Source organism: Poecilia mexicana, unplaced genomic scaffold (genome assembly GCF_051168715.1).
Source record: "Poecilia mexicana isolate PSO_F unplaced genomic scaffold, ASM5116871v1 scaffold_14, whole genome shotgun sequence".
NCBI lineage: Eukaryota > Metazoa > Chordata > Actinopteri > Cyprinodontiformes > Poeciliidae > Poecilia > Poecilia mexicana.
In genome coordinates, this window is record NW_028263383.1 from 8,701,465 (window position 1) to 8,713,129 (window position 11,665).

Consider the following 11,665-nt stretch of genomic DNA (forward strand, 5'->3'; position numbering starts at 1 on the left):
CTTCATAAGCACACGGAACGTCGAGGTCTGGTGTGTTTTATTCTTTTATTTGTTTGGTGCTTTATTATGTAGATAATATTGCATAGTACATATTTTAAGAGTTTATTCATAATATTTTTGTGAGTAAATGAGTAAATGTCCACACTGCAGGACAATAAGTTTAAACATAAAGTTGCAATGAAAGTATATTCACGTACTAAAATGGCCCAGTCAAAGTCCTGATGTAAATCTATTGAAGATTCTGTGGCAAGATTTTGAAATTTCTGTTCACGGAGGCTATGAATCCCGGGGAGATCGGCGAGGGGACGGACCCCCCAATCTTGGAAAAGAATTGCCCCCCCCCCCCCAGAAAAAAAAAGAAATCATGACGGAAACCTTTGTATTTAAACAAGATCAATATAAAAAGGCGAAAGAAACAAAGAACGAAATAAATATGCATTTCATCTAAGAAAAAATAAAGATGAATTTTTAGATCAGACACCGAACCAACCTCGAAACATCTGAATTTTGGGTCTGAGCAAAACACACGTTTGATATGCACTGCCACTTAGTCATTTTTGAAAACTTTAAAAACTTTTTAAACCACATTTTACGTTACATTTCACTGTAACTTTTCTGACCTCGGTCACCCCCCAAAACTGCGCTAACGAAATGTCCCTGTTTAGGGTGCTTTAAACAAAATATGCAACCAGTTAATTATTACATAACACCAAATAAAAACTGCGACGTAAGCTGTTATGTAATTATGGTGCAATTGTAAGGTTTATAGCTGCAAAACTTTGTAATTATTAGCAATAACTTTCTAATTGTGTTGCTATAGTTTATAAAAGTGTGCAAGTAAAGGAAAAACAATGATGGCGGCGGCAGGTAGCGATTCTGACTCCACAAAAATGTGAAGTTCTGACCTGCTGGTGGCGCTAGAGATCATGTTTTGGACCACAGTATTTTCTCTAAAATGATATGCACCATGGTTTGGAAACCTCTCATTGCGACATAAAGCGGTAGATGCTGAAGTTCACTGTGTAGTTGTGGGGAAATATGTAAACTGAGTTCGGCTGCAGCGATTCGGTCCAGCCCACGGTGGGTGGGACCTAACGGGGAGAGGAGGGCAGCTGCTGTGGCCTGCTGTCATTGTTCAGCCCCGCGAGTAATCATCCAGGCGGTGAAGGACTTTACATTTCTCCCTGAAATTATAAAGGTAGGAGTTAAACAATCGGAGGTTTTTTTTTAGAGATTTTCTCTATCTATACCAACTCTCAGGCAGATCAATGGAGCTGTAACGGGGCGGAGCATCCTGTTTATGTAAGGGAAGTAGATCAGTATTTGTCGAAAAGATGCTAATAATGATAAGCTGATTAGAGCTGCTGGAGTAACAGATCAGGAAAAGTTGCACCTGCAAGTTACGCTAAACGACACAGATCCGCTATGCTGCAAGCCGTGAACCGGATGTTGAACGTCTGTCTCTACCTTTAACTGGGAACCATCCCAGTATGACCGCTGCTGTTATGGAGGCTTCGCTGCACTCATATTACTGCCTTTTCTTTGTGTCTGTAAACAAAGGGCGATTCAACCTACATGACAGCAGGACGACAGAAGAAAAGGCGTTTTTACATGCACTCATCATTCTGGTCTATTTAGTTTACCGGAATAGAAATGTTTTCAGAACATGTTAAAGAACCGAGAGCAGTTTTGATGGGTTGCACAATGCAAATGTTTAGAGCTGCATGTTTAACGTTAAACATGAGGGCATTTCGGTTTTTTAATAACACAAGTTATAATAATATTTATTACAGTCTTATGCACTCACTAGTAAAAACAAAAACAAAAAAAACAATTGACATGTTTTAGCTGCAATAAGTATATATATATATATATATACATATATATATATATATATATATATATATATATATATATATATATATATATATATATATATATATATTCACCTGGACTAGGGCTGGGCGATATGGACTTAAAGTTTTATCACGATACTTGGCGATAAAAGTGACGATAAGAAAGATTTATTACATTACATCTAACTGTGTCACAGCAATTATAGTCCCACAAACACAAATAACGCTCTTGAAAAATGTTCCCATTTGTGACATGTTTCTTTAGGACACCAGTCACATGAAGAAGTGTGATTACGGTTCTAATAATAATATTTACTTCTGTAGTTTCACTCCAGAGATCGTTATTTTTGATGAATTAAGTTGAAATTAAACTGAACTCTGAACTGTGACTCCTGTTTTAGTCGTAGGATGTCTCGAGAGCAGCAGGCGGTGGCTCGGGCCAGGAAAGCCTTCGAAACGGGCCGGTCCCGACCTCTGGAGTACCGGATCATCCAGCTGAAGAACCTGCAGCGCTTATTCATAGAAAGAGAGAAAGACATCTCGGATGCCATCAAGAAAGATCTCAATAAAGTGAGTGATAAGTGTGAAATACGACGTGCTAAAAACACGTAACGAAAAAAAAAAAAAGAAGCTAGCTCTTACGCTTAATTAGTTGTTTAAATTTAACTCAAAAAGATGAGAAAAATGAGGTGAAATAGATTTTTTTATGCCACATTATTTAACATTCCTTAGGTAATACATAAAAATAAAAAAACATATTCTATTTGTTTACATACACAATCCTGCTAACTTTAACTGCTACCTGCTAGGATGACGTGTTCAGATTGTTTTTCAAAACGACCTGAACTTAAATAATAATAGTAACACATTTTATTTCTGAAGTTCATTTCAACACACTCCACTAAGTTCCTTCTCATTTTGTGCAATCAGTGGGACTGTATCTACATCATCTAACTCTAAGTTTAATATTTTCTCCATGGTCAGAGTGAAGTGGGGACGCAGCTGTATGAGACTATGGGTCTGGAGGGGGAGATCAACCTGGCCATCAGGAAGCTGAAGGAATGGGCGGCCCCCCGTCCTGTAGAGAAGAACCTGCTGACCCTCTCTGACACGGTCTACATCCAACCGGAGCCGCTGGGGCTGGTGCTGATTATCGGGGCCTGGAACTACCCCTGGGCCGTCACAATCCAGCCTCTCATTGGAGCGATTGCAGCAGGTACTGCAGCTTCATTTGTCAGGTCGAAATTTAAGGCGGGATCCAGCAATGATTATATTCACATCTGAAGAATTGAACTTCTGCTAACAACCTTATTAGGAACTAAAGTTTGAGATCCCTAATCTATAATCTGCTTACATGACTCCAGAAAATATCTACCAGTAGACAGACAGAGGTGAGCAGAGGACCCAAAATTGTACTGAAGTAAAAGTAGTGATACTTCAAAATATTTTTACTCAAGTAAAAGTAAAAAGTAGCCATCCAAGAAATTACTCAAGTAAAAGTAAAAAGTATTTAATGATCAAATGATCAATATTTAATTTTTAAAAATTACATAATCAGATGGACCAAAATTTGAAATTAAGTGAAAATTTTTGTATTTTAAGGACTAAAATGGCAATAATTCACATAAGTAGCAAAAAAATAACAAAATCAAGCAAAATATTTTTTTTTCCAAATCAGTTTATTTGAATATAAAACTCATAAAACTTTAACAAAACTGCAGGTGTGTGAATGTATCTGTAAATTTGTGGTTAAAACACGTTTGTGGGCAGAAAATCCAGAGATTTAAAATAATTAGAAATAGAGGTTATCATAAAGTTTTTAGAAATTATTGCACAATTATTACCCAATAGCATCTGTAAGCTGTTTATCTGCACAATTAGTTAAAATACTTTACTGCTGAAAGAAATAGTGTGTTTACAGGTGAACTGGTGAAAAAGAGTCATTCTGAAGATTTTACACCTTTTAGTTGTTCAAAGCTACATAAAGTGATTTAATCTTTCCAGATAATTCTTTTATTTTTTAAAACATAAGGATGTGAGTAAAGCTGCACAGGTTGTTTCTGGTTCTGCTGTCGGTTTTCAGTCCGTCTTGTGATCACCGCCGCTCTACTTCCCCTTTGTGTCCAGAACTTTGCCAAATGCTTCATATTCTCACGTAGATAAGTGGGTCAAAGCTCATGCTGTGAACTCCAGACCGCAATCATGACTGCAGAGTTTTGGAGATTAAAAACTTGTAAAATCTGCTCTCAGTAATTCAGGTTTTTGTATTTGGAAGTGTGAGCTTGCAAGGCTAAACTTTATTTAACTGATTAACTTCCTGGGTCTCTTTAAGGACGCTCTCATGCTGAGGCTCTGAACAAATGTTTTGGCTCAACTCTGATTTATTTGTGATTCAAACATTGGATTTGGGAGGAGTTGCTTGGCTGTTTACCGTGACAATGCAATAATCTAAGCACTGCTGTGTTGCATATTCACAGTCATAGCTTCATAAACACTGTACCAGTACTCTGGAGCAGCTGCTCGTCTGCAGCTCTGTTGGATAAATGCTACTCAGAGTCACATATTTAGAGTGAGAAGAATGAGCCTGCAGCGTCAAGCGGGGTGTTTGCACATGTTGGACTTTGTTCTGCAGTATCAAAGCTTAACACAAACGCCTGCTGGGTCAGAAGTCTTTGATAAATTTACACAATAAAATAACTCTGTAGGTCAAAGGTCATTACTCTGTCTTCAGCCATCTTGAAATGACTAAAATTGTGGAATATTGTGCAATTAATGATACCCAAAATCAGTGATTTGATAAGGTGGTGACATGTTTTGTTCTTTAATCTGGTTGTTAAAATGTACTGATGAAGTTGAATATGTGTTTAAATCATAATACATACAGTGCAAATATTTAATTAATCGAATAAACACAAAGTCTATTTTATCTTTAACCTAGTTTACGCCAGATATAATCTTTACACACACCTGTAGTAAGTTGAAAGGTTACTGACTGTTATGTAAGATGCTGTCTGAGCTTTTAAAGCCTTGAGGAAATTCAAATGGATCATCTGAGCTGTCGAAGAGTAAATGATGAAAGTCCTGAATTATTCAACACTTGTTTAATGTCTGTATTGTGCCTTGTAAAAGTATTCATACCCCTTAAACTTCATAACATTTTGAGACGTTAAAACCTTGACTGTATTTTTTTCCCCATGATAAATCAGCAGTGGTACATTAATTAATGTTAATTTAATACGTAGAAGTTTGGCCAATACGGACTAAACGGCTTCATTCACTTTCTCTGCTGCCATTTTGAAAACTGAAGACAGACTGAAACTGTAAAACAGAGCAGAAAATCGACGTTGTCGTTCACAACTGAAATGTCTTGCACTCTTGTATTAATCTACCTTTTCTCTAATGCTCCTAAATAAAATCAAATGAGAAAATGTGTACCCACTTGATTTTAATTTAATTATTGTAAATTGCACCTGCAATGCAATTTACTATAATTAAAAAAACAATAAAATTCAGCTGACTTGAGAACAAGATTTAATTTAAATAAATATCTAAGAAATGTCAAAAACATAAATAATAAATAAATCCTCTAAAAAGAAAAAGATGAAGTAAATGAGGTGTTGCATTTGGTGGGTGTGTTAAGTTCAAAGTTCAGGGTTGAATCTTGTAATGTGCCCGGTTTATAACAATTTACATTGTCTGAATGGTGAAACTCTGCATTTCCAACTGATGACACAAATCAACAGGACTTGCTCAGTTAATTTAGACATTTATGAGGCGTTACGTCATTTTACTCTTTCTTTGCTGAATCACCTGTCCAGGTAACGCAGCTGTGGTGAAGCCGTCAGAGGTCTGCGTTCACACTGCAAAGGTCATGGAGGATCTGCTGCCGCTTTACATCGACAAGGTAACTGAATGGAAAACCAGTTTATATGGAAAAACAACTCAGCATTTTTAATGGAGTGTTTGCAGGAAAAGAGCAACACATGACAGCAACAGTGAAGATAAAATTTATTCCCAAACACTCAGAAAAGAAGGAAAACGGAGAAATTAAGCTTTGGTTTAATGATGTTCTGAATAAAAAAATAATGATTTTAAAGACATTGCAATAAGACCCACACAAAAACTAAATTCAGGCACCAGAAATTTTAGTTATCTTTGACCTCATGTTGTTTAATTACAGCATTTAACCAAAACTGTGTGAGTTAGGTACTTTATCATATACATCTCCTATTTTTAATTATAAGAAAACATTCAGCTTCAGTGATAAAAAAGGACAGTGTGGAGTTCAGCCTTGGAAATGTTTTATCACAGCAATATTATGAGGAAAGACTGATATTAGTTGGGTTTCATTTCAAACTCTACCGTCAGTCATGAATTTACAATAATCTTATATTAATTAACTTTAATCCTTTTAAACACTTCCTCTTACACATGGCTGAATGAAAACTGCTCCACAAATAAAGTTTGAGTCAGTAATTCAACTCAGTTTGAGCAATAATTACCAATTATCTTTATAAATATTATAAAAATAGTGTTGAAAAGCCTTAGTAACAAATAGTTTGTCTTCAAGTAACAGTCTGAAACTGGAAAAAATGAGTATAACAAATATTTAGATTCCCAGATTTGAATTTCTGTCTATTTATTCATTCATTTGTGCGTTAATCTATCTTTCCATCCATCTATTCATCTGTTCATTAGTTCACAGTTAGACCCTGTGCTTACAGTCTTTTTTTTGCAGGTTTAAATGTCCTTATTAAAACATAAACTGTCTTTATAGCTGGGACTGATGTGCTAATTTAACCCGCTGATTTAGAAATCCAAAATTAAAAACAGACATGCAAGGAAATTACGCATATTATAGTGTTATATTTCTTGTATTTGAGCAGTGGAGATAAAATAATAAAGCAAATTCTCCCATTAAGTTTGGACTCTTTGTTTTTATGAAGTTTAAGCTGTTTGTTTTGTTTTAGGAGCTTTACCCTGTAGTGACCGGAGGAGTCGCAGAGACCCAGGAGCTTCTGCGCCAGCGATTTGATTACATCTTCTACACCGGCAACGGTACGGTGGGTAAAGTGATCATGGAGGCTGCCGCCAAACACCTGACCCCCGTGACCCTGGAGCTGGGCGGCAAGAGCCCCTGCTACATCGACAAGAACTGCGACATTAGCATAGCCTGCAGGTCCAACACACGTTTAATATTTACAGTTTTTAACTCTTTGCTAAAGACAACATGCTCCTTTCTTACACCCTTCTGTTAAATGTTCTGTTCAGACGGATCACGTGGGGAAAGTACACAAACTGCGGTCAGACCTGCATCGCCCCAGACTACATCCTCTGTGACCCCAGCATTCAAGACCGGGTCATCGAGGAGGTCAAGAAGTCCATTAAGGTACCAGAAGCTCACAGTGGAACCAGGGATGGACGATACGGCTGGAAAACTTAAACGCTTCGTATCAGTCGATATCGATAATTAATGATCAGTTTTCTGTTTTAAATATCTGATATATTGCAAACTGATGATGTGACACTTGCTCTTTTCTAAACTGTATTCACTCCACCACATTGTTTTTTTTATTTTATTTTTAAGCAGTTATGTGGCTCAGTGGTGACATCTTAAACTGCTGCTGCACCATTTACTCAACAGGCAGTTGCTAGGCAACCATAATTTACTTAACAGTTTGTTGCTAGGTAGCCATAAGTAACTTTATAGCTTGTTGCTACGTAACCAAAGAGTGAGGAAAGGTAGTTGAAGTCTCTCACTTTGCTTAACTAGCTGCGAGAGGCTGAACAACTAAACCTTTACTTTGCCTACATCCCCCAGAATGCTGTGCGGTTCTAGATCAGTGAATTCTCTAACACGTTTTATCTGTTTATATTGATCTCATGTCTATCGCAATTTATCTTGTTACTGATTGATTTTCCAGCGCTAATTGGACCCTGAGCTGATGGAACTTGTAACATGAAAATAAGCTTTATTTCATATTTAAAATTATTTTTTTTCCGTTATTTGCAGGATTTCTACACAGAAAACCCAAAGACATGCCCAGATTACGGGCGCATCATCAACCAGCGGCACTTTAAGAGGATCATGGCCTTGGTGGGGGACAGCACAGTGGCTGCTGGAGGAGACGGAGACGAGTCAGACTGCTTCATCGGTACCAAAGATCACACTTAGAGGTTTTTTTTATTCAATTATAAACTAAAACATTGGGGGGGGGGGGGGGGGTTTATGTTGCGTTCAGCTCCCACAGTTCTGCGTGACGTAAAGCCTGATGCCAAGGTGATGCAGGAGGAGATATTTGGACCGATTCTTCCCATCCTTCCCGTCAGCGGACTGGACGAGGCCATAAAGTTCATCAACAAGGGAGAAAAACCTCTGGCTCTGTACGTCTTCTCTGCAGATGAGAAGGTATCTCAGAGCTACGTTTTTATTAACGCACAAACTATTCACATAAAGCAAAAATAAAGCAAACAACAATATAGCTCCAGTTTTGCTGATTCAGTTTAGAAATCCAGAACAGAGTTGGACATTAAAAACAACAAATACATGAAATAAATGCAGTGTGTAAAGCACATGTTGACCCATTTATATCCACACATTAAATCAACTGCAACCTGTTTGTCATTTTAAAGCTAAACAGCATAAAAAGTAAGATTAAAAATCATCAGACATGTAATTTACTGACTTGTTATAAACTTGTGCATATGTTTTAATGTGTAACCAGGTTCTTGTTGCTTCGTTTTTCTCTCTGCAGGTGATCAGCAGAATGAGAGACGAGACGTCCAGCGGAGGATTCCTGGCAAATGATTGTCTGGTTCATTTCTCTGTCAGTTCGCTGCCTTTTGGAGGAGTAGGTAAGTCAGTCCGTTTCACAAAAAACTAAAAAAAAACTTTAAAAAGTAACTTTTTTCAAAAACAATTGCTTTTAGGAATATTTTTACTTCAATGTACTTTTTAAATTTTACTTTAGTAATGTTATGAAGTATTTCTACTCACACTTGAGTGAAATTTCTGGATTTTCGAACCAATAATTCACCAGATACAGACACACACCTGCAGTTTCTTGTTAAAGTTTCATACTTTTTTTTTATTGAAAGAAACTGATTTGGATGGATTTTTTTCCTGATTTTGTTTTGTTTTTATTTATATAAATTACCTTAAGCAAAATTTGCATTTAACTTTATGTAATTTTTAAATATCAAAAGATAATTTGATCTCTGTATTTAAGTAGACTTTTTACCAAATATATTTTACTCTTGAGTAATTTCTTGAATGGATACTTTTTACTTGTACTTGAGTGAAAATATGTTGAAGTAGTGTTACTCTTACTCTGCCCATCTCTGTGAAGCAAATGCCAGAGCGCCCTCTAGCGTCAGACTTCGGATAAAATAAAATGTTGAACTAAGACAAATACCTGATATTAACTGAATTGATTAATCAGTCATCCAAGTTTATTTGTATAGCACATTTCAGTGACACTGCACATTTTATATAATAAAAACATAAAAAACAACAAAAACACATCATAAAGTCAACAGTTATAAAACTTAGTCAACTTTAAAATATTTAATACTCTGAAAAAATAGATTTAAAACTAAAATACTTTAAAACAAAGTAACAGAAAAATTAACACATTGACACTTTCAGGGACTTTATTCTGATTGCTAAAGTTTATCGTCAGTCTAACTTATTTTATTTTTCGGTCAGGAAACAGCGGCATGGGCTGCTACCACGGCAAGTTCAGCTTCGACCAGCTGAGCCACCTGCGCGGCTGTCTCATCAAAAAGCTGAAGATGGAGGGAGTGAACAACATGCGCTACCCGCCACACACACCCAAGAAACTGGGCTGGGCCCGCTTCTTCTTTCTGACGACCTTTGACCTGGGCTGGGCGGGCAGGATGCTGCTGCTGGCATTGATGGCCGTGGTGGCGGCTTTTGTGCTACAGGTAAGAGAAACACAGGACTTCACCGGTCACACTCAGAAACTCATCTACCAGCCATGTACAATGCGCTCCGCCACCCGTTTCTTCAGACCGGGATATGAAATTTATTGTGCGGTTCGTCGGTAAAGCTACATTTACACGGTAAGCATCAGCTACTCAGCCGCCCGCCCTGTTCAGGCTATCCGCTCACCTCAGCGCTCTTCCCGCCGTTCGCTTTCAACCAGCAGCCCCGGAGGAGAAATGCTGCCGTACTCCAGGCATTCCCCCAGTCATTTTAAGGATGCTTATTGGTTCCCCAAAAACGATAAAAAGTCGGCATCATCATCAATCAATAAAATCCCCACGGGTCAATCTTGAAGATTGGACTTTATGCCGCTGAGACTTAGCTTTTGTCAACAACTCAGAGGCGGAAGTGAGAGCTCCGCGCAACGCAAATGAAGTCCCGGCCGGAACACGGTGCGCTAACTAATAAAACATAAATTAACGAAGCTTCGAGGCAGGAAAATTTTCCTCGAGGAATTTTAGTAATCGAGGTACTCGAATCATTCGAGGAATCGTTTCAGCTCTAGTTTAGTTGTTGACTAAAGTAGCACAAAACAACAAGCAGTTCAGTTTACAAGAGATGAGATGAATAATTACCTTTTTGGTAAACATGGAAAATGCCATGCTTGATGGTGGCAGCATCATGCTGCAGGAATGACCAGAGCTGATGGATGGAGCTTAATGCAGAGCAAAAAAAAAGCTTGGTGCCTTCATAACTCAACTTGTTTTTTTATTTTAGGATTTACAATTCTTTTCTAGTGTTTTCTGTCCACAGAAACAAAATTAGAAAGAAGGAAGCATTTTTATGCAACTTTGAATTTACAGTAGGACGATTATTCTACCACATGTAATAATAAGTTAGATAAAATATTCTCTGAACTTTAATTTAATTTAATTAGTGTGGACCAGATGCAGCAGCCTGGCTGTAGAAATCCATCAGTTATTAAAATCAAAGTTCTACATATGCACTTTATTTATCTACACAAATTATTAATAATTTAATAAATCCTTAATCCTTACTGAAGATAAACTACAGCTATGCAGAAAATCTGATGCCTTAGAAACACAGCTGCTAAAAGCAGATTAAGGAAACAATCATATACTAACACGTATTTTAATATTTTTTCCTATTGTTTCAGAAATATATCCGCTGAAGACATCCTTCCTCCCCTCCTCTCCTCACCTCCAGTTTACCGCCATCTTCCTTTTTCTGCCTGAGAAGGAAAAATATCAGAGTAAATATAGATGAAATCATAATAAGTCAAATCATCATATTCAGTAAAATGTAGGCCATTTTTTGGCTGTTGCCTTAAATCCGTTTAGCATTTCATTAACAATAGAAGTGTTGTCTGTATCAGTGCTGAAGGAAACTGATTATCTGCGTTTGTATTCAGTATCGCTACGTTTTTATTGAACCTGACGGAGGTTTGAAAACTTGGAAGGATTTTAAAGCTTTAAAATGAAGAAACTGAAGCTTAGCTGAAGCTAAGAATGACGTTAGCCTTAAAGAAGAAATGTTGTTGTTTAAAAAGCTGGAAACATGAAGTTTGTCCATTTTATTAGTGCTTTTATGTTTGTTGTGCAGCTGTGACCAGGTTCTGGTTCTGGTTGGTCTGATTACATCCGAATCACATGAAGGATCTTTTTACTCCGTTTGTGCTGAAAACTGTATTTAGGTTCAGTAAGTATGAACAAAAGTTAAACATTTCTTTTATTGTACCATTAACATTTCACAAACTTGTAATTAATAATTACAAAAATAAATAAGTCTGTTCTAATGAATATTAAAATATATTTCTACTTGTTTGTTTGACTTGTGTGTT

The 11,665-nt window shown here is 37.0% G+C and overlaps 1 protein-coding gene across 1 annotated transcript; it reads left to right on the forward strand.

Moving 5' to 3' along the window:
• The first annotated feature begins 1,047 nt into the window (after positions 1 to 1,047).
• On the forward strand, positions 1,048 to 11,648 carry aldh3a2b (aldehyde dehydrogenase 3 family, member A2b). Its single transcript, XM_014972504.2, has 11 exons — positions 1,048 to 1,198; positions 2,258 to 2,426; positions 2,841 to 3,072; positions 5,675 to 5,760; positions 6,827 to 7,035; positions 7,128 to 7,245; positions 7,870 to 8,011; positions 8,099 to 8,265; positions 8,612 to 8,711; positions 9,565 to 9,803; positions 10,982 to 11,648. The coding sequence occupies exons 2-11, from the start codon at positions 2,265 to 2,267 to the stop codon at positions 10,994 to 10,996; spliced, it is 1,470 nt and encodes a 489-aa protein (XP_014827990.1). The 5' UTR covers positions 1,048 to 1,198; positions 2,258 to 2,264; the 3' UTR covers positions 10,997 to 11,648.
• Positions 11,649 to 11,665: the final 17 nt, after the last annotated feature.

Bases quoted from the DNA above. Each gene is read 5' to 3' on its own strand.
- aldh3a2b (XM_014972504.2), top strand. From the start codon at position 2,265: ATGTCTCGAGAGCAGCAGGCGGTGGCTCGGGCCAGGAAAGCCTTCGAA. The intron at 7,036-7,127 runs GTCCAACACACG...TGTTCTGTTCAG, and splicing joins GACATTAGCATAGCCTGCAG to ACGGATCACGTGGGGAAAGT. The intron at 8,012-8,098 runs GTACCAAAGATC...TGTTGCGTTCAG, and splicing joins CGAGTCAGACTGCTTCATCG to CTCCCACAGTTCTGCGTGAC.